Source organism: Protopterus annectens, chromosome 13.part0 (genome assembly GCF_019279795.1).
Source record: "Protopterus annectens isolate FY-2018-M chromosome 13.part0, PAN1.0, whole genome shotgun sequence".
Lineage (NCBI taxonomy): Eukaryota > Metazoa > Chordata > Ceratodontiformes > Protopteridae > Protopterus > Protopterus annectens.
In genome coordinates, this window is record NC_056747.1 from 206365516 (window position 1) to 206388618 (window position 23103).

General features: G+C 40.4%; 1 protein-coding gene across 2 annotated transcripts in view; it reads left to right on the forward strand.

Moving 5' to 3' along the window:
* Positions 1-22606, forward strand: part of LOC122787157 (transmembrane 6 superfamily member 2-like) — a 346675-nt gene extending 324069 nt beyond the window's left edge. For both annotated transcript variants that reach the window (XM_044053733.1, XM_044053732.1), the window contains exon 10: positions 20011-22606. In XM_044053733.1, coding sequence (XP_043909668.1) covers positions 20011-20259 — 249 coding nt within the window. In that variant the 3' untranslated portion in view covers positions 20260-22606. The remainder of the gene's footprint in view (positions 1-20010) is intronic.
* Positions 22607-23103: the final 497 nt, after the last annotated feature.

The window sequence follows — 23103 nt, forward strand, 5'->3', positions numbered from 1 at the left end:
ACACTAAAGGTGGAGGAGTGTCCATATTCACCAAGGATATTCACACCTCCAGGCTAGTTGCCCAACACAATGCATCTGAAATTCTCCAGGTGCAACTAACACTAGGTAAGACTACAATCCAGATTGTAGCTTGCTACAGATCCCCCACCATGCCCCAAGATTCTCACTACACCTTTCTAAACATACTGGAAAATATTAAGATACAACCAAACACCCTAATACTGGGTGATTTCAACTACCCTGCCATTAACTGGGAAAACTACTTGGGTACCAACTCCTTTTCCCAATGGTTCTTGGAATTCATAAATTCCAATGCCCTGAATCAACTAATCCATTGTCCCACCAGGGGCTCCAATATCTTAGACCTGGTCATTACCAACATGGGAGATAGATGGTCCACACCAGTGTTCACCCCCTCATTGGTCAGGTCTGACCATAAGCAAATCACCCTTGACATCCACATCCCACCCCCATCCCCCCAGTAAAGAAACTCCTTAAAAAACTTCTCCAAAGCCAACTTCATGCTACTGAAGTCAGAAGTGACAAACTTCATGACACCCATGCAGACGGGATCTGAAAGTTCGACTGCAGAATCCTACACTAAGGCACTGTACGAGCACATCCGCTCGTGCATGAATCGTGCCATCCCAAATAGAACCAAGATGCTCTTCTTCAAAAAAAAAGGAAGCCAATCTGGTGGTCCCCTGCTATAAACAAAGTATGCAACAGAAGGAACAAATTGTTGCAGAAAAGAGGAAAATCCCAGGATGCAAAAAACTCCCTCACCAGCCTCAGTAAGAAGCTGAGATTCCTCATAATATCCTCAAAAGCTAGTTATGAAAATAAAATTGCCAAAGATTCCAAAGACAACCACAAGGCATTATATAGTTATGTCAAGAATCTAAATGGCAATGCTCAGATTTGCTCTGAGCTACAACAGAATGGCATTAAATATACTGATCCCAAGGATATTGCCAATATCCTGGCAGATCGATTTAGTGCCAACTTCACCCCCCTCTCACCCCCTAAAGGGTCCATCTCAATACCAAAAGACTGCCAAATTCCAGTAATCACGGCCACACAGGTAGAAAGAATACAGCATCCATGGGACCGGATGACATCCCAGGCTGTGTACTGCATGAACTACAAAATGAACTGGCACCTCACCTAAGTGTCATGTTTAATCATAGCCTCACCTCAGGCATAATGCCCACTGAGTGGAGCACAGCTACAGTTATCCCACTCCACAAGGGGGGTTCCACCTTGGATCCTGGGAACTACCGTCCCATCAGTCTGACAAGCCTGATCTGCAAGGGCATGGAACGCATTATCATGGAACTTATAAACAAAGACATTGGCAACCTTCAAACACAAGACCCCACCCAGTTTGAGTTTTTGAAGGGTTGATTTTGTCTCCTGAATCTGATTAACTTCTTTGAATCAGTCTCCAGAGCTGTGGATGAGGGTAAGGCGGTTCACACAGCCTATCTGGACCACGCCAAGGCCTTCAACACCATCCCCCACTCTGGAATCATAGATAAACTTACTAAGCTGGGCATAAATCCCTACGTCACTCGATGGGTTGCCAACTGGCTTACTGACAGAACCCAGACTGTAAAAGTAGCCGACTCCAAATCCAGCTCCAGACAAGTAGAGTACCTCAAGGTTCAGTCCTGGGACCACTCTTGTTTAGCATCTACTTCTTTGAAATACAGGCCAACACTAAGGGACTCTGGCTAACAAAGTTTGCAGATGACTGCAAACTGGGAGCCATTATTGAATCCCCAAATGATGTGGATATTCTACAAAAGGGCCTTACAGAAACAGATTCCTGGTGCCAGAGCCTTGGGCTCAAGCTTAATGCCAAGAAATGTATAGTTATCCACTTTGGAAAAAAACATGTACCAATGAATTACCACATAGGTGGCAGTACACTAAACATTGAAAGTTTGATAAGAGACTTAGGGACACAGGTGGACAGTGGTCTCACTTTCGATAACCACATCGCCACAACAGTCAGGAAATCCTTCTATGTGGCACACCTCATCACTAAGGACTTTTCATCCAGAAAAAAGGAGGTCATTGTCCCACTGTACTCATCCCTCATTAGACCCATTATAGAGTATAATGCCCCATTTGGTATGTACCTCACAAGACATCTGCAACAGCTGGAAAGGCCACAGAAATACCTCACTAAATGAATCACAGGCCTAAAGCAGATGCCTTATGCTGACCATCTAAAAAAACTCCAGCTATACTCTGTGGCATATTGTCTACTCAGAGGCGATCTCTGCTTAACATACAAGGCCATGTCAAACCCTGAGCTGTTGGACATGCTCCACTTAAAGAAATCCCAATCCCTTAGAGCCACATGCTCCAGGGATCTAAACCTTGTCTTCACAATGAATAAAACGTGCTGGAGGGATAGGTTCCTGACCCAGAGACTCTGCATACTCTGCAATAGACTGCCCGTACATGTCAAGCAGAGCGCCTCCTTGGCCCTCTTCAAAAGGAACCTTGATGATTGAATGGGAGATAGGAAATTCACCCCGGGGATCATGTCAGTCACCCTGCTAGACAGGGGTCCAGAGAAGTAAATATTGTGGGAAGAAATATCCAGGGAATTGTTATAGCTAGGCTTGTATAGGCCTTAGGGCCGATAGCCTAGTACCGACCTATGAACCTATAAGGGAAGGGTATAGAAGAACCTTTTGCCTCTGACAGAGAACAGAGCAGAATGGCTAGCTGACTTATCCCCAGGATATTTTAATAATTCTTGAAGGTGCAGGTGGATCCCTTCATAGTGCTGTTTAACAGATCTCTGGAGGTGTGGATGGTTCAGAGAACTGAAGGAGTACTAGAATACCCTGCATAAGGGAAGGGCCTCAAGTGTTGGTTAACCTACCATCAGTAATTGAAAAAGTTATGGACAAGATTTTGAAGGAAAGACGAAGTAAGCTTACAAGATCATAATAGCTTTCAGAACAGTAGGTGGCATGGTTCTTCAACCATAAAATCCAACCGACTAACCTGAGACATTTCTGCTTCTGAGTGACAGTGGAGTTGAACAGATGCAAATTGGTAGATTCAGCCACCTGGGACTTTGTCAAAGCTTTTAACTCTGTCTTGCACAGATGACTGCTAGAGATGAAGAGGAGTGGGATTGGAGGAAGACAGACTCTGTGACTAAAAAGCTAGAAGGAGGGGCACAGTATGGTAGTGAGTGGAGGCATATTTGTGGAAAGAAAAGTAATTACTGGTGCACTGTAAAGGAAATTCTGGCACCTCCTGTCTTCAGTGTACATGTATCAGATGTATTATTAATAGTGGGAATGCTATAAACCTATTTACAAATGACATCCATTTGCATTGGAATCAGTGAGGGGTGGGGGAGCCATTCTGAAGAGAGACTTGAGGAATCTAACAGCTTTATGTTACAGATAATACCTGAGGTTTAACCCTAGTATATATACGTTTCTACATCTGTGAAAAAATAATCTGGAAGTTGAGTATGGACAGGTACAGCTCAGGAAAAAGACTTTCGGTATTCTGTACTGGGGCCGTGAGCCACCAGGAACAGAGAGAAAAACAGTAGCCAAGATCAGCAGAAGAGAAACATACATGTAATTACATCCTAGTGGAGTGAGTCTCAGATTGTTGAAATGGGGAGGGCAGAACTTTCCTGTGGTCAATGTTTCACTAAATAGGGACTTTTGTCTGTTGAAGTGTGGAGTACTACTTCTCTTTTGAGTTTGTGTTGCCTCAGAGTCAGTATATTTTGAGATTAAGAGTGTGGGGTCTTGCCGCACATTGGGGTGAAGCAGGTGAGAATCATTGATGTGTATTGTATGACTTTTGCTGTGTCACTCTTTTGAGAACAGAACCCTGTGGAGATTTAGATGTTTTTGGCTGGGGTGCGTTCTGTGTGGAGTCTGCATGTCCTCCTTGTGGTCGCGTGGGTTTCCTCCAGGTGCTCTGGTTTCCTCCCACATCCCAAAGACATGCAGTAGGTGGATTGGACACTCTAAATTGGCCCTAGGTGTGAGTGTGTGCATGTGTGTGCCTTCTGTGGAAGGTTGGGCGCCGGGCTGGCAACTCGACACTGTAAAACTCCACTGCCAGTCATGAGCAGACAGGTGATCCGCTGTGGCGACCCCTAACCGGGAAAAGCTGAAAGAAGAAGTTTACTTGTTTGTCTGTTAAGTGACACTAACTGTAGTCAGCACCCAGCAGTATTTTGGGCTGTAAATGAAGAGGGATAGATTCCAGGGTCAGCACATCTCAAACTTTATTTATGTGGCCAAGCCCGAGGATTTTTGCTAATTTACTTAAAAGAGATCTAAAGTAGTGACTTTTAAAATTAAAAATGTAGAATTGCTTGATCAAGTATAAACTAGTGCTGTAAAATTTAGCTATTTGAATAAAGTTGTTTGATGCCTTTGGCCAGATGGAACAAATGCATTTTTATAAAGTACCCATTGCTATACAAAGCAATGGAGACTCAGTCTGGAGCACTGGGTCATTTTCTGGAGTCTGCACAACGAATATATGGGAGAGTGGGGCACCAAGTTAATAAAAGAGAAAGAAAAAAGGCTAATAAAAAAGAGAGAGGAAGGTCACCTGCATAGTTTGAAAATTCAAGAAAGTGAAATTAATGTTGTTATGAGTAGACACTTGACATCTGAGACTGTGCTCTGTAGAAATGTGAGGTAGGGCAATGAAGTGAGACGAAAAGGCTGCCAATGGCTGTTAGTGGGTCTTGCAAAGTAATTAGACTGAGATGAGTGGATGTTGTGGGGAAGAAAGCAAACCCTAACTTGCAACCCGAGGAGAGGCCAGGTGTGTAGTACTGTTTCACACAGAAAGCTGCAGACAGTTAGAACAAGCATTCTAAAGGGATTATACCTAAAACAAAAATCTATCAGTACATTCAAATAGGATTGGGTGGAATAGCAAAGACAGTAGAGGTAAAAAGGTACGATACTGGGAGCTAATGACTAGTTGGATCACTATTTTTTGCCAGAGGTTGGTAACTATGTATATGAGTTACTGCAGAGACCAATGAAGGGGCATAGGAGTCAGGGGGAATCCTAGAATTAAAATCTGCATGCATGCATTGCATAGGTCTCATTTCTGGGACATCAGCTTGGATTTAGACTAGAGGTCTGAATTAACAAGCCCATGGTCCAGATGTGGCCTGAAAGAAGCTCCAGATGTATTCAACAAATGGGCATTGTTTCTGAATAAGCACCTCAATTCTGAGGTTATTTTGTTTGGACTAAAGGCAATTCAGATTTATGTTATCTCAGTGGTTAATCAATGTTCAGCATAGAAATAATGAGTGGCTGTCTTCTTGCAGAGTGTCATCATTTGAGCTGTCTATTTACCATTGCTGTTTATGTTCCCATCTCTGTGTCCAGGATATAGAATTGCAATAGTCAAAGCACTGGCTGGTTGTTACTGTATAACTGTATTATAGGTTCATAGGTAGGTACTAGGCTATCGGCCCAAGGGCCTACATAAGCCTAGCCAACAAGGTTCCCTGGCTTACGCCACCCAAGAAAGTTATTTTCCTGGGCCACTGTCGAGCAGAGACACAGAAGTGATCCCCGCGGTGTATTTCCTATTTCCCATCCACTCATCAAGATTTTTCTTGAAGAGTGCTAATGAAGAACTTTGCTTGACATAGATGGGTAGCCTGTTCCAGACTATGGGAAGTCTCTGGGACAGGAATCTATCCCTCCAGCATGTCCTGTTTATTGTGATGACAAGGTTTAGATCCCTAGAGCGTGTAGCTCGGAGGGATTGAAATTTCTTTAGGTGTAGCATGTCCAACAGCTCTGGGTTTGACATAGCTTTATATGTTAGGCAGAGATCACCTCGGAGTAGGCGATATGCTACGGAGTAAAGCTGGAGTTTTTTGAGACGGTCAGTGTAGGGCATTTGTTTGAGGCCAGTAATACTCTTTGTGAGGTACATCTGTGGCCTTTCCAGCTGTTGCAGATGTCTTATGAGGTACATTCCAAAAGGGGTGTTGTACTCTATAGTGGGTCTAATGAGTGTTGAGTAAAGGGGAACAATGGCCTCTTTTTTCCTGGATGAGAACCCTTTTATGATAAGGTGTGCCATGTAGAAGGACTTCCTGACTACTGTGTTGATGTGACTATCAAAGGAGAGACTACTGTCCACCTGGGTCCCAAGGTTTCTTACCACATATTCGGTGTTAAGTAGGTTGCTGCCTATGTGGTAGTTCATGGGTACAGAGTTTTTACCAAAGGGGATGACACTGCACTTTTTGGCATTGAGCTTGAGGCCATGGCTCTGACACTAGGCACATGTCTCAGCGAGGCCCTTCCGTAAGATGTCCGCATCATTTGGAGACTTGACTATGGCTCCTAGTTTGCAGTCATCTGCGAACTTCATTAGCCAGAGGCCATCTGTGTTAGCCTGTACTTCAGAGAAGTAGATACCAAACAGGAGAGGTCCCAGGATGGAACCCTGTGGTACTCCACTTGTCACTGCTTTGAGGTCAGATTTGGAGTCTGCAAATTTTACAGTGTGGGTTCTGTCAGTGAACCAGTTGGCAACCCATCTTGTGATGTAGGGATTTATACCTAGTTTAGTGAGTTTAGCTATAATTCCAGAATGGGAGATGGTGTCAAAAGCCTTGGCGAGGTCAAGACAGGCTGTGTGAACCACCTTACCCTCATCTATGGCGACTGCCTCAAAGAAGTCGATCAGGTTCAGGAGGCATGATCTGACTTTCACAAACCCGAACTGGGTGGGATCCAGAATTTGGAGGTTATCAATGTCTTTGTTTATGAGTTCCATGATGTACGTTCCATGGCCTTGCAGACCAAGCTCGTCAGGCTAATAGGTCGATAGTTCCCAGGATCAGTGGTGGCTCCCCCTTTGTGGAGTGGAATAATTGTTGCTGTGTTCCATTCAGTGGGCACAAAGCCTGATGTGAGGCTATTATTGAACATGGTGCTTAAGTGGAAAGCCAGTTCATTCTGAAGTTCATGTAAAACGCAATCTGGGATGTTGTCCGGTCCCATGGATGCTGTGTTTTTGGCTTTAGAGAGTGCAGATTTTACCTGCTTAGTTGTGATTACAGGGACTCTGCATTCTTCCTGTATAGAACCTATCTGCCGGGATGGTGGCAATATCAGTTGGTTCTGTAATGTTCGTGCCTTTGTGCTGTAATTCAGAGCAGGTCTAGGTGTTGCCATCAAGATTCTTGACATAGCTATAGAATGCTTTGTGGTTGTCCTTAGAATTAGTGGTGATTTTGTTTTTGTAGCTAGTTTTGGAGGATCTTATAAGGGATCTTATATTCTTACTGAGGCTGACCAGGGAGCTCCTCCACTCATGGGATTTTACTCTCTTTTGCAACAGTTTCTTCCTTCTGTTGTACAGTTTGTTTATGGCAGGGGACCACCAGATTGGCTTCCTTTTTTTTGGAGGATAGCATCTTGTTCTGTTTGGGATAGCACGATCCATGCACTCGTGTAAGTGCTTATAGAGTGCATTTGTGTAGGATTCAACAGTTGTAACTGTATTGTCCATCTGCATGGGTGTCATGAAGTTCACCACTTCTGTCTTAAGAAGCATGAAGTTGGCTTTGGAGAAATTTTTTGCCGTGGTTTCCTTAATGGGGAGTGGGGGTGGGATGTGGATATCAAGGGTGATTAGCTTATGGTCAGATCGGACCAATGAGGAGTTGACTTCAGGTGTGGAACTCCGGTCACTCATGTTGGTAATGACTAGGTCTATGATATTGTTGCCCCTAGTGGGGTTGTGAATAAGTTGATCCAGGGCATTGGAGTGTATGAATTCCAGAAAGCGTTGAGCTAAGTAGTTGGTACACGAGTAGTTTTCCCAGTTAATGGTGGGGTAGTTGAAGTCGCCCATTATTAGGGTGTTTGGTTGAACCCTAATATTTTCCAGTACATCAAGAAAAGAGGAGTGGGAATCCTGGGGCATGGTGGGGGATCTGTAGCAAGCTACAATTTGGATTGCAGTTTTGCCTAGAGTTAGTTGCACTTGGATAACCTCGGATGCATTATGCTGAGCAACTAGCCTGGAGGTGTGGATATTCTTAATGAATATGGACACACCTCCACCTTTGGTGTTTCGGTCCAGGTTACTTGGCCAAAAAATGTGACATGAGTTATAGCCTGGTAGTGCAGGGGTGGTCTCTGGAGCCTTGAACCAGGTCTCAGTCACTGCACAGATATCGATGTTCTCCATTTTAAGGAGTGCCTCGAGTGAGTGCATTTTAAGATTTAGAGTTTTAGCATTGAGTAGCATTACCCTCAGTTTTTGCTTGCCTGTTCCTGTTATGGTGGTGAATTTATTATTTGAACCTTGCCTAAAAAAGGCACTATAGGGGCAGCAAGAGCCTTAACCAGTATCTGAAATCCCAGGGGTGACAGGTGCAGGCCATCTGTGGCAAAGCATTGTGGTCTGTCGACCATGTCATCCCAAGCAGACAGATACTGGATCCCCTTAGAATGACACCAGAAGCTTAGCCAATTGTTGAAGTCAATCATTTTGTCCTTGTACTGTGGAATCATTCTGGGTGATGGCAGAATGCTACTCAGGGCTAGGGTCATATCTGCCTGGACTACAAGATCGGAGAGCTCTTCCATGTCTCTTTTCATGTAGTCCAGGGAGGGTACGTCTCAGGTCATTCACACCAACATGGACAATGACAGGATCATATTTGTACTTGTTGTGGAGTGATCTGAGTGCGTGAGTTATGTAGCAGATCCTGGCACCTGACTTATTGGCTGTGGTTGAGTGGCACGCTGAGTCTGTGGGCTATGTGTCATTTGGGTTATGTTGGGGGGTGGAGGTTGCTTGCGTTTCTCCTTTGGAGGTCTCTGTTGCTTAGACAGATTATTATTGAGAGCTTCGGCAAATGTTTTTGTGTTACTATGTGTAGATTTTGGTGGTGTAGATTTAGTGAGACTATGTGATGAGTGTGGTGTTGTGCAAATGTTTACCTTCTCCTCATGATTGTCAAGTTCAGTCTTGGTTGGAGAGAGCTTTACCTCCAGTTTGGCTAGATAAGTGCATCTCTCACAGGTTGTAGTGTTGGGTGGTAGGAGGAGAGGTTTGTCTGTGTACATGAGGCAATTTCTACATTGCCTCATGATGCCCAGATTCATCAGATAGACAGGAGAGAACACTGGGTGCTGACCCTTCGACATGCCTGAATAAAAAACTATTTTCCTCTAGATAAGTGAAGAAAGTGAGTCAAGAGCTGTTTTTCTCTAAGCAAGTGAGAAAAGTAAGTACAAAAACTGTTTTCCTCTAGGCAATGAGGAAGGTTGAGTGCTATAGTAATTAGTAGCTTATTTAGTGCTTACAAGTTCTGAACAAGTGCTGAGCACAAATAAGCAAATTTAAGTGCTAAAACTAAGAATCTGTATCTGCACTACACGAGTTACAGGACAGAAACAAGTGCAAATGCAGGCTTTCAAATTAGAAAGTTGAGAGAAATGGAAGAGATTGCCCAAACAGCCAATAACTACAATTTCTGGGCCAGAACCACTCCTTATGTGGTAGACAGGTTACCTAGTGCTTACCACTCCCACTGATAAGCTAGAAGGCTTCCCTCCAACACAGAAAGTCTTGGGAGGCTCAGAAGCTTACATACAGTCCTGGATACAGCAAATCTGTATCTGGAACACTAGTTACAGGAAAGGTAGGAAACAGGCTTACAGTTTTTTGTTTTTTTGTTTTATAGAAAAGTAGCAAAAACAGTAGTAAAAACAATTCACATGCAGTGCAAGCTAGTGCACTTGAGTATGTAGCAATATTAGACCAAACACAGTTTAAAAATGCAATTAAATTAAAAAGGTCTAAAAGCAAGTGAAGAAAGAGTTTATTAGGTAGAATGTGGTAAAGAGATGGGACTGGGGGAGTGTCCCAGATCAAATCTACAGTGGGGCGGGCAACTGCAAAAGCCACCAAATTTAAACTACAAACCAAAAATAGGGAGGGTGGATGGGACAAAACAGTTTCAACAGAGATTAAAGTAAAAGTAAGCTAAAATATTCTGAAGCTTTGGAAGAGGGCTAACCAGTCAGTAACCAGGCAAGGCAGAACGCAATATGAACATGTAGAAAGTTGGTACAAAGTTCAGCAGTAAGAAAACAATAGGTGAATTTATATATGCAGACTGAGACTACTGTATTGTTTTTTTTTTTTTCAATATCATTAAATATACACAACATTTAAAAAACAGTAGTGGTGTAGTATTTACATTGCAAAGATATAAGTTCATGACATTGGTACACAAAGGGCAAATATGTGAAGCAGTATATTTGAGGTTTTTCTTGATAATGCTAGAAACATGTACTTATACAAAATGTGCCAAGTGACAGTAGGTCAGGGATAGTAACACATTTATCATTTCAGTATTATTTTATAATGTCTGCCCGCTGAAATAGACAGAGAAACTGTACATCATTTTATAGCCACTTCTGCTGAGTTATTTTCCATTGGTAAGCAGGTATGGGGGTATTGGTGCCCCCTATTCCCCCTTTATAGCTAGCTAGACAAGGTTTGAGGGTGCTATCCCACTCTTACATACGTTATTAGGGAAAGGTACTGTTTGCAGATAGGTTTGATTGGGGATATGTGACCCGATACTTGAGCATATCATTTCAATAGTTTTGTAATTGTCACAATGATTCTGTTCTCAAAAATGTTTACACATGACAATAAGTGTTGTAAAATTATGCCACCATTGCTATACTCTTGCCTGTCCTGGGAGTACAATTAAAATATGCTGCCTTGAGAGTGTGAATTTGTGTTCCCACATGACCCCCAAAGGTGACAATTATGCTTCACTTTCCAGGGTTGTGAGAAACGGTTGTATTTGGTCCTTGTATGATTTTGGTTTGTTTATAGTCTCGCCTTAACATATAGGTCTATTAATCTTAAACATTAATTGCATAATCCCTGAGATAATAATATAAGCACTATATGTGCTTATTAAAATGTCAGAGATGATGTATGTACTACTACACTTTACACATGCTGTTTTCATGCAGCTTTTAGCTGATGTAATTGATTTGTTTCTCCTTGAAAGTTTTGCAGAAACATTTGTAAGACTGTGTTATTAAATTAGGTCTTGGAGCCTCTTCCTTCATAAATACAGATCAGCTTTATTTGGCCTTGTTTTTCTTGAAAAGATGCAACGGTGTGTTGACAAACGCGAATGCCTCCTCAAACAGCTTTACATGCGTCATTCACTGAGCCGGGAGCTTTGTGCAATGCATTCAGCTGTTTTAATGCACTTATTAGTTTTCTTTTGTTTTATTGAATCATATATGGCTTGCTATATCCCTGTTTTAGCTTTTATCCTTTATCAAACAAATACATATAAAGTGCAAGCTGTGTCCTTGAGATGCTTGTAAACATCTGAAGTTGTTGTCAGGAAATCTTATTTTTGCTTTCATCACTTGACTGTCACAGTGTTTTTTGATCACTTGTGCATGTAACGTACTTAGATACCATTACAATTAAAATGAAGTACTTTTTCCTTGATTCTTTTTATAGATATTTAGAAATACCCCATCCATGTTTCATGTGCTTATCTGAAATCATCATGTCTGCAAGCACATAGAAACGGTACAGATGAAAGACTTAAGTTATGCACAGCGTATACCAGAACCCATAATATGTGGAGGCAAGAATTTAATAGTACATTTTTGACGAACAGAGGAAAGGGAAACAGAACACAATTTAAGAGGATATACCACCTTTCAAAATAAGACATACGTGAAAACAAGAGGGTACAAGATGGAGTAGACATTTCAAGGGAGAAGGGAAGATTTGTTTTACGCAGAATTGCTTGATAGTGTAAATAGGCTTCCTTTACTTGGAGAGGAAATCCAGGAATACATGGGAGTGTCATGAGACAGTCATTATGAATGGTAGGAAAAAATGTAACCTGTTTATTTAGTAGGATCTGCTTTTACCACTGGGAAGACAAATAGACAGATGGGGGAGGGATCTTTTAAAAATCTCAGTTTCTGTATGTAGTTTTGAATAGTTCGATAATGTTGTGTTTGGCAGTAATATTACAACAACTCAAACAACATCCTGAGATAGGACTTCCACACTATCTAGGAAGTTCTCAGGATGTGAAAGTTGACGTCTCAAAGCAAAGCAACAAGAAACTGTTGAAGAATGCATTTATTGAAGAATGCTGCCAGCCACTCAGTAGCTATGTTTCCATCACGCCTAGCATCTTTAATGAGATATGGTATGCAGCAATATCCCAATGTTGTGTCTATGTAGACTTTTAAATTCTTCCTCTTTACCACTTGTTGAAGTAGAGGTAAGAGCAGATTGTTGGCCCTACTGTCTTCCCACCTTGGAAAGAGGGACTTTGCCTTCAATCTGTACCTGCCACTATCAAAAGTGCCAAAATTACTGTCTGCTTATCTCAGCAGTCATATCAACATCAGTACCTCAGGGTCACAGTACACCTAGTATGTTTTTATAATCCCTAGTTATATGACTTTGGGTATGGGCCATGTAAATTTTTGTTGCCACCCTTGTGTCCTTGCATCACCAGAACTGTACACTGTCCTCTAGAGCAGAGTATATGTAAAGAAGGATTTTTTTATTTATTATATTGCTGATGCCTTTTCCTCTGTGTGAAGTATCCTGCCAGACTTTCTTTTTAGTTAACTGTATTGCTTGCTTACTCCAGGTCCCTTTTCAGTTTTATTGCTGCTGCCACTTGCCTGTCATTTGTGTACTTTTTTTTAAGGGTTTTTGCTTTCCACTTAAGTTATTGTGTAATGAATTTTAGACTCCTTGCCAGATCCTCTTTGCCCTTTTTCTTTCTTGCTTTATCAGTCCTATTACACAACATTGTGTCATCAACGATAAATAAATCATAATATGACTGTTCTTTGAAATTGTGTGTAGTTACTTATTTTAAAAGAAACCGGCCTTTGAACTGAACTATAGGTAACTGGCAATGTATCTAACAGAGTTATTAATGCTATTACCCTATTTGTTATGTGTTGTAGCCTAAGGGTTATACATATTACTACTACTAAACAACCCATTCCACATCATCCTGATTGGTCACTAAGCTTTTGCGTGTAGCATGTCAGGTGTCTTGTTGCCTTAGGTAAGCAACTTCCACAATCCATTTCTGATCAACTACCCAAGTTGCATAGTCAAAGAAATATATTTAATTTTGATTTTTTTGGCATTACATTCATGCTAACCATGGCCATATACCCTTTTGACCTTCAAATATGTGCTCTATTAACTACTGTTATTCTGCTTGACCTATCAAAGGCTTTTGATATAGTGTCAGACCACAAATTACTGTTCAAACTTGAGTCTCTAAACTCCTCCTCACATGCTATTACTTGGTTTCAAAATTATCTTCACAATAGAATACAATCAGGATACCTAACCAACAACACAGGAGTTCCTCAAGGGTCTATTCTTGGGCCTCTGCTTTTTAATATATTCATTAACAATCTCCATAAAGCATTCCGACAAAATAATCTTATCCAGTACACAGACGATTCAATCATACTCACGTCCTCTAACAACCTCTCAGAACTTTACACCTTAACTCAAAAGGCATTTTAATCCAGAGAATCAAGGCTAAGCAATGCTCAACTGCTACGCAATCCCCAAAAAACAAAACTTTTTCTGTTCTCTTCTAAACCTGTAACTCCTGACTTTAAGATATTCTCACAAAACAATAGTGAAATTGAGCTTGTTAGAACATCAAAACTACTGTGCATAACAATTGATGACTAACTCTCTTTTGAAAATCAAATACTCAGCATTATCAAAAAGACCCACTTCAAACTAGGGAAGCTCTACAGGCATACAATCTTCCTGAATATGTCTACCAAAACAAAACTTGCTAATAGTCTACTTCTCTCTTCCCTTCTCTATGGAAGCCAAGCCCCATTTTCACAAACCTACATACATCACTTATGACTAAATTGCACTCATGTTGCTACAAAATAGCAAAATTTGCCACCAATATGCCAACTTGAACACATCATTGCCTAATCATTAAAACTTTAAATTGGCTTGAATTCTCCATTACCTGTATTACAACTTACTCTTACTCACAAACTACTATATAACCAAAACTACTGCACTTCTCTTCAAGACATAGTACATACATATACTCCATCACGCAGTCTTAGGTCTTCTAGTAAGGTTCTCCTAACCATAACTAAACCCAACAAGAGGGCTGGACAATCTCTTTATTCCCATACAGTAACCAAACTCTGGAATGCTCTGCCACCCTCTATTACTCAACTAGACTCTACAAAAACTTTTAAATCAGCATTAAAACAACATTACCTGTACCTACAATCATGTGAATATACCCCCTTAAAAGATACTCTTTCAGCACATTCACACAAATTGATTCATAAACTTAAGAAAGGTAAATACCTCTATGCTGTATGGCTGTAAATGTATCGTAGATAGAATTTTACAGAATGACCTTCTAATTGTCTCCTATTATATACTGTTTGTCTAAATTGCCAAAATGTGATATCTATGTATAAATCTTTATTAACTTATGTTTAAGTTCTATTAACTTTGTTTAATGTTTACTGTATTCTTTGGAGCTTTTCTTTCTGGGCCTCCATTGAAAATGGATCTTTCGATCCAGTGGACTTTCCCGGTCAACAAATGTCAATAAATAAATAAATATTCTAAAATGCTTTCTTTTAGTAATAAGTCTGTGATGGAATCTGCAATTGAAATTAAACCGGAAGACTGATAGGTTTCAACCTCTGTCTTGCCCTCCGTCTTCTGAAATTAATCACATCTGCCTTTTCTAATCTTCAGGAGCCATATCTTCCTCTTCATCTTCCTTTGTTAATAATTTTACTCAGTGACATGAATTGTTCCCTCGGTTTTATAAAAAAAATTGTTTGCTGAGTCCCTTCAAGCCTCAATGCCTTGTGTACCTACAGATTCTCTAGCTTTTCAAGGTTTTTTGTTGTCCAAAAGGACTGTAAATTAATTGATCTATTTATTGTGCATTATGGATTGAATAAATCTTGCTTCTCCACCTTCTTGAATACTGAGCAGAAGTGTGTTTTTATTTTTGCCCCGAGTTCCATTTGTTTAGCTTCAAGCCGTTCTTCACAGTTCCAAAGAAATCATGGTTTCTGGTGATTTGGTGGAGGAGATACTTTTTATATATGCACATACTTCCCCTCTTACTGCAGTAGTGACTAACAAGCATAGATGGTGCAAAGAGTGAATGGGTGGGGTCTACTTTAGAACACCGAAAAATCAAAAAATGGAACGCTCACATGAGCGAAAAATCAGGAATTCGACATTTAGTTTTTTTTGGATTGCAGTACAATGAAGATCGGAATATTTACCCTTTCCTTACTGTAGTGCGATCTCAGAGTAGGAATATATATTTGACCCCAGTTTGACTGAGGTAACAGTTAGAGCCTTAATTCTCTCTCTTTTTCTGTCCTCCATGAAACCAGTGGTTGAAACAGAAGTATTTAGTTAGTAACCCAGCATTTTCACCATCATTTTCACCTTACTTGTTTGGTTTAGTTTCACTGTATATCTGAGTTTTTGTTTTTCTTCTGTTATGCTATGTAAAATGTTTTATTTCCCTTCCAGACAGAGTTATAGTAGAACTTTTTTAATTTGTGTCTTATTAGGTCATTTATTGATAATTCATTTTACTTTTACAGATGGAGAAGTACAGTGGCACAGTGGTTAGCATTGCTGCCTAACAGTGCTTGGCTTCATCAAGGGCGGATCATGCCTCCTGAACCTGGTGGATTTCATTGAGACAGTTACTCAGGCTATAGATAAGGGAAAGGAGGTACACACAGCTTACCTTGACCTTGCTAAAGCATTTGACACCATTCCCCATTCAGGTATTATTGATAAGCTCACCAGCCTGGGCATAAACCCTTATGTCACAAGATGGATCGCAAACTGGCTCTCAGATAGATCCCATAAAGTAAGAGTAGTGGGATCTATGTCCAAATCCAGACCAGTAGCGAGTGGTGTGTCTCAGGGCTCTGTCTTGGGGCTCCTCCTGTTTGCCATATACTTCTCAGAAGTACAGGCAAGCAAGGAAGGGCTGTGGCTGACTAAGTTTGTGGACGACTGCAAACTAGGTGCTATAATAGAGTCTCCGGCCGACATGGAGATCCTCCAGAAGGGCCTAAATGAGACTGATGCATGGTGTCAAAGCCATGGTCTCAAGCTAAATGCAAAAAAATGCGTAGTAATCCCCTTTGGAAAAAACAGAGTACCCACAAACTACAACATAGGAGGTAATCCCCTGAAATCTGAAGAAGAAATAAGGGATCTAGGGACCCAAGTAGATAGTCAGCTTTCCTTTGATAACCATGTTGCCAAAGTGGGTAGAAAATCCTTCTATGTGACCCATCTGATCACGAAAGGGTTTGCATCAAGATCTAAGGATGTAATGGTGCCCCTCTACTCTTCTCTCATCAGACCCATTATTGAGTACAATGCTCCAATTGGAATGTACCTGGCTAGACATCTCCAGCAGCTGGAGAGACCACAGAGGTACCTAACCAAGAGGATTCTTGGCTTCAAACAGTTGCCCTATGCAGCACAATTGAAAAAGCTAAGACTGTTCTCTGTTGCATACCGCTTTCTCAGAGGTGATCTCTGTCTAAAGTACAGAGCCATGTCCAACCCAGAATTGTTAACATGCTCCATCTTAGCAAAACCAAATCTACTCGAGCTACATGCACTAGGGATATAAACCTCAACACAGCAATGAATAGAACATGCTGGAGGGATAGATTCCCTTTGCAGAGACTTCCCTTACTATGGAACAGGGTCCCGATCTACATAAGACAGAGCCCCTCACTATCACTCTTCAAGAGGAACCTTGATGAGTGGATGGGTAACAGAAAGTTCACACCAGGGATCACACCAACAGCACTACTAGATAGGGGCCAAGGGTACTAGCTGCTAGTACAAGGGTCTAGGGAACTACTAAAGGGGTGGTGAATGCCGCACAACCTGGCTGGGCTAATATATGCCTTCGGGCAGATAGCCCAGTACCAACCTATGAACCTATTTTGCAGTTTGATTCCCAGCTCGGTTACCTTCTCTGCAGAGTCTGCATGACCTTCCTGTCCTGCTTGGACTTTGCTTGTTGCTGTGGTTTCCTCCTACATCTCGAAAACATGCTGTTGGTTTAAATGGAAATCTTCCAAACTGGTCACGTATGTGTGTGAGAATGACTATGTGTGTGTGTGTGTGTGTGTGTGTGTGTGTGTGTGTGTGTGTTTCTGTTTATTATTATGTCTGGATTAGTGCCCTTTCAAGGATTAGTTTCTCTGCCTTACAGCCATTGATTGCTGGGACAAGTTCCATTTCCCCTGTGATTTCAAACTGTATGGGAGTAAATTGTGCTGAAGTAATGTGTGTGTGTTTCACTCTGACTTCATAATGCTAAACTTCAGTAGACTACATTACTTTTTTGCAACTGTAGTAACAATATGATAAAGACCTGAAGAATTACAGACCCATAAGCCTGATCAGCCTCATATGTAAGGCCATGAAATGTATCATTATGGATCTCATAAATAAAGACATGAGTGACTTTCAAACCCTGGATCCTACCCAATTCAGCTACATGAAGGGCAGATCCTGCCTGTTAAATCTGGTAGATTTCTTTGAAAGTGTGATCAAGACCATTGATGAGGGAAAATCTGTGCACACAGCATACCTTGACTTGGCAAAGGCTTTTGACACAGTCCCACATACAGACATTACAGATAAAATTAGCAAACTGAATGTAAACCCCTACATTGTAAGATGGGTTGCCAACTGGCTCACAAACCAGGCACACACTATCAAAGTGGGTGACTCCACATCAGCCAGCAGACATGTTGCCAGTGGGGTGCCTCAGGGGTCAGTGGTGGGCCCCCCCACAGTTTGGTATATACTTCTCCGAAGGTCAGGTCAAAACTAATGGGTTGTGGCTGACCAAGTATGCATCCTTCTGCAAACTAAATGCAATCATTGAATCCCCAAATGATGTCAGTATACTCCAGGATGGTCTCACACAGACCAACGACTGGTGTATTAGTCATGGTCTCAAACTGAATGCAAAGAAATACATCACCATTCCCTTCAACACAAACAATGTCCTTTCACACTATCAGATCAGTAACAATACCCTAAGTACCCATGAAGTGGTAAGGGACCTGGTATCACAGGTTGACTGTGACTTTAACTTCAACCACCACGTGTCTACCATTGTAAACAAAGCTTTCCACATAGCTCACTTGATTCGTAAAGGCATCACCTCGAGTGCAAAAGAAGTTATAACCCCCTCCATACTCTTGGACTTATCCAGATCATGATTGAGTAGGATGCCCCATTTGATATGCACTGTACTAGGCACCTACAGCAATTAGACAGACCTCAAAGGTTTCTAAGAAAGAAGATCACGGGCCTCCAGCATGTGCTTTACATGGACTGACCAAAATCCCTGTCACTGTACTCCGTATCACACAGACTTCTTAAGAGAGACATATGTCTAGCCTACAGAGCAACCCAAGACCTTCCTTTATTTATGAACCTGATGCATAGAACTCTTGTATTTTATTTTTAACAGGCATGTCATTAGGGTTCTGTTTAATGTCATTGTCTCTCAGTCTGCACTTCTCGTTTTTCTCCTTTTTGTTGCTTTCTCAGTATTTCAGGGTGAAGGAACTTCGTACTCTCACTTTTTTCCTTTTCTTGGTTGTTCTCACCCTGAAAGTGGTATCTCAGAATACATTTTATTTTCAGTTTTACCTTTTTCCTTATTTATAGGTATCTGCTGCTTAGAGTTTTTCCAGATTTAATTTTCTGCCTTACACTGGCAGAACTGGATTTTGAACTCTCCCCATCCCCTTGCCAGTGAAATCTTTCTTACTGGAATACTTTTCTAAGCAACACTCACCTTCTACTTAGAAGTCATCATTACTAGTTCTTACTGTATAAACAGAACAGAAAGTTTAGAATTTGACCAATTGTATAAACTTTTCTTACTTCCTAATGTCATTCCCTAAGAATACACTCTTTCAGTGAGTAATTCCCTGACCTGATCTTTGCTGGATTCATGCATTCAAATAAATGTGTCTGGTGGTTACTACCCCTTTTCTAAGTTAGACAGAGGTGTATCTGGAGGCTCATCAGTATGATGGTTCCCCTCTCCAAATTGTTAAGGTGGTTTATCAAAATGACTACTTATTTCCCATTGCTTCCACAAGTCTTTCAACTGAGGAAATGTTTCCTTTTTTTCACGTCATGTGTTAAAATTGGGTATCAAACAGAATGAACTGCCTTCCCAATCACATTTTGTCTTTCTAGCCGAGTAATGGAATACTGTCTCTTATGTCCATGCATGTGTACTGCTTTAACTGCTTTGCTGGTTAGGATTTTTTGTTTACATACACACTGCCTCTTTGACCATACTGTCTGAATCAAGCAGTCCTTGCTGCTCTGTTCCAATAATTAAGACATTATAGTGTGTCTAATTTGTTGTAATTATTCAAACTGCAGATGATTTGGTTTCATTTTTGAATATTGTAAAAATTATTGTTCTCAAAATGTTTTGTAATAATTTGGAGCTTTTCTCCCTGGGCCTCTGCTAAAAATGGGCTTCTACTCTGTCAGACTTTTCCGCTAATCAAATGTCAATAGAAAAAAATACATTTTCAGAATATGGAAAAGAAAAGGGACATTTATTTGTACACACTCCCTTATGCTCTCATTTAATGTCAGCACTATTATTCTTTTATGGGCCATGAATATTTCGTATGTATTCTTTACAAATTGTAATGTTAACTGTTTAGCAGTCCTTAAAACCAATCAAGAGTAAAAACAAATATGTTTGTAAACCCACTAAATGACTGTGTGTGAAAAGTTTGACAGCATTTTACAAGTTATATTTGTTTCTTTGTTTAGGGTCAATTTACACACATTTTCTCATCTTATCATTCTATGACTCCTTATACATACCGTGTTCCAGATGGCACTTGGTGGACTGTCCTGATTTTGAACCTTATCTATGGCCTTGGACCACAGCTGCTTGCATACCGTTGCTGTTATTACTCTGACTTCTTCGTAAAAACAGCACCAAAGTCAAAGGAAGAAAATGACAAAAAAACATCAGTAAGCCTGAAAAAGACTTGCCACCTCTATGGTGCTGAGTGAGATGAACTGTTGCAAACTTGTTTACATTATTTTTACAAGGAAACTCAACAGAGAATTGTATTACATGCAAGTGCTTCCTAACAAATGGGACTTTTTATTGTGCAATTGCTTATTAGCACAAATAACAGATTGCACCTAATGTGACAAAATGGGGGGGGGGGTGCTTACTGTCATTCTGTTTTGTTGTTCACAGCTCCAAATGTAAAGGATTATTAAAATTTAATTTACATGCACCCAGGCATGCATCTCATAGTACCTGTTATGGCTGGCTGAGGATTCTGCATGTCAGTTTTAAAATACTAAGTATCTGATTGTACAGCGGGTGCAAACCTAAATGCAGATCTCAAGATAAGTGAAAATCTTACTCGCATGAAAAGCAAATGCCATACTTTCAGACTAAACTATCTAGCCCCACAGAGAAAGAAAAATTATTAAAAAATGCAGTTTGGTAGCAAAGCGTAACATTTTGACTTGCCTTATGGAAGACGTACGAAGAAGATATTCTGTCAGTCTCATGAGATTTAAAAATTTGGAGGATTTCTTTGCATGTGCACACAGCTGTGTTATTTGGCAGTATTAATTGGTTGATATCTTTGTACTTAAATTTCTGTCTATATTTATGTGGTAATTTATAAATTTCATCTTTATTTGCTTTGTAACTACCTAGCTATTTTTAAATGTTTCTTTTGCAGGCTTCCATAGTGTTTGGTGCCTCCAGCTCACTTGGGTCACCACTAGTATCCCTTACTATTACTCCTTCACTGGGGCTACCAGTAATAATGCTATAAAAAGTTTTACTCAGTGTGATGAGTGTTGCATAAATGGGGAAGGAAGCAGTGTCCAAATGTAGTGTATGCCAGGCAGAGCTTCCGGAAGTTTTCCATCCAGTCTAGGGCAAGGACTGCTCTATATAGAGGAGTCGTACCATGATTCAGACACCTAGCTGGAAGTGGTTCATTTAGTCTTGAATGCTGGTTTTATTGTTTTGATTTCTAGTCACTGTCAGAGCTCCTCTGTAGCTCTTCCATTGCATGTATGCTGAGCACAGTCTCATTACTTTTTCAGTAAAGGAGGGCAGTTATTATCTTTCCTGCTTCACCAATCTGTTTATATATGTACCCCCAAACTCTGGTTCCCAGCATCATGACTGAAAATGAGCTTCTGTGCTGACAGATGAGCTTTTTAGGTGATACATTTGCACAACAGAATTATTATTCATTAACATTCTGGTAATGCCCCGCGATGCAGTAGCAGTGACACTTTCTCTAGATAGATGTGGAATATTTGGAAGCCAAAACAGACTGTCATACAACTTATCTTAAACATATATGCTGATCTTGTTGTTAAATGTACAGAGCAGTTCTGGGTTCAGAAGGAAGGACCGAAAGCAGGAAGGGATGTAAAGGTTCTTTGTCACTGTTCATTGCAGCCTTTCTAACCTCAAAAATGTCTTTATTTACTCCCTTTTCACTTCTGGTAGAGATTATATTTTGAATACATTTGCTAGTGACTGTTTCATACTTGTTTATAGCTTTATATCTGCTTTCTGTTTTCTATTAATGATTTGCACCAGCTAACGCCATTTGCCATTAGACTGAAGTACCAGTTAGTTTAGCAGATTGGGCTCAGGAAAATTTAGAAACATTTTTCATTTCTGGATGAAAAACCTCAGCTCTGCCTGGTATGCACTACATCTGGTTACTGATTTCTTCCACATTTACGCAACACTCACCCCCATAGTACAATGAAATATTTCCAGTGTGTCTGTTCTTTGTTTGAATTGTTTTCATTGTCTTGTTGTAGGTCTAGTAGCTGAGATTATAGAGGGGAACTGAAATGCTTTATTATTCTGTCACACTTTATAAATTGCTGCTTTTTTGAATATGCATTGTCAAATCAAGAAAACAATAACAGTACTGAAGTGTTTGATATGGTCTGGTGAAGCAAGGCACGCTGACATAAGCTACTTCCTCACTTCCCTTTGAATTTCTTCAGTCAGCCAGCAGTTCTAGCGTAAGTCGCAGGCAGACGAGGGATGGAATGTTTAGTATCTGTTTCCAAACAAAAAAGTAAAGCTGTAAGTGAAATTGATTTGTGGATAACTTGGTGAACTAGTTTCTTGTATTGGTGTCGGAAAGCCCATTGTGTTAATTGGCAGTGCACATAGTTAACCCAGTGCAAACACTATGTGTACTCAAGGGAGTATTCAGTTGAATTTGTAATCTATACTTAAAACTTGACTGTAAGTATATTATTTTATCATAATTGTGGGATCAAGCTCAAATATTTTTCATGCTTATTTAATTATGTAATCATTCAGATTATAATTAAATATGTCTACCCTTGGTATTGGTTACCCTCCTTTTCTTAACACATGCAGTAAAACTTAAGTGATTCATAAGATGCTGTTTATATCAGATGGCTGTATACTTCTGTTTTTTATGTTTAATACATAGCATTTCCTTTATTATTGCCGTAGGAACCACTTGTGTGTTGGGCCTGCTTGTTGGTGCATATTACCACCTTCCTTTCTTGTAGCAGTAATGTAGTAGGTACAGTAGATCAAACACACAGCAGACCCTTTTTGATCTGCATCATTAGTTTTGAAAAGATCAATACAGATACATTGTTATAAAGTAACAGTTAAGCAATTACAATTTGTTTAAAAGCATGTTCGCCTTTCTGAAAGCTGTAATCGTAAAAATTAAGGAATATTTTTTATAGTTTTACTGAAGTTCTGTTCAGTTAACTGGACTTTAACCTGTATAACCACAACCAGACCAGTCTGTAGGTAACCAGGGATAAACAGATTTTCACAAAGATAGTAATATTCATGCAATGCTG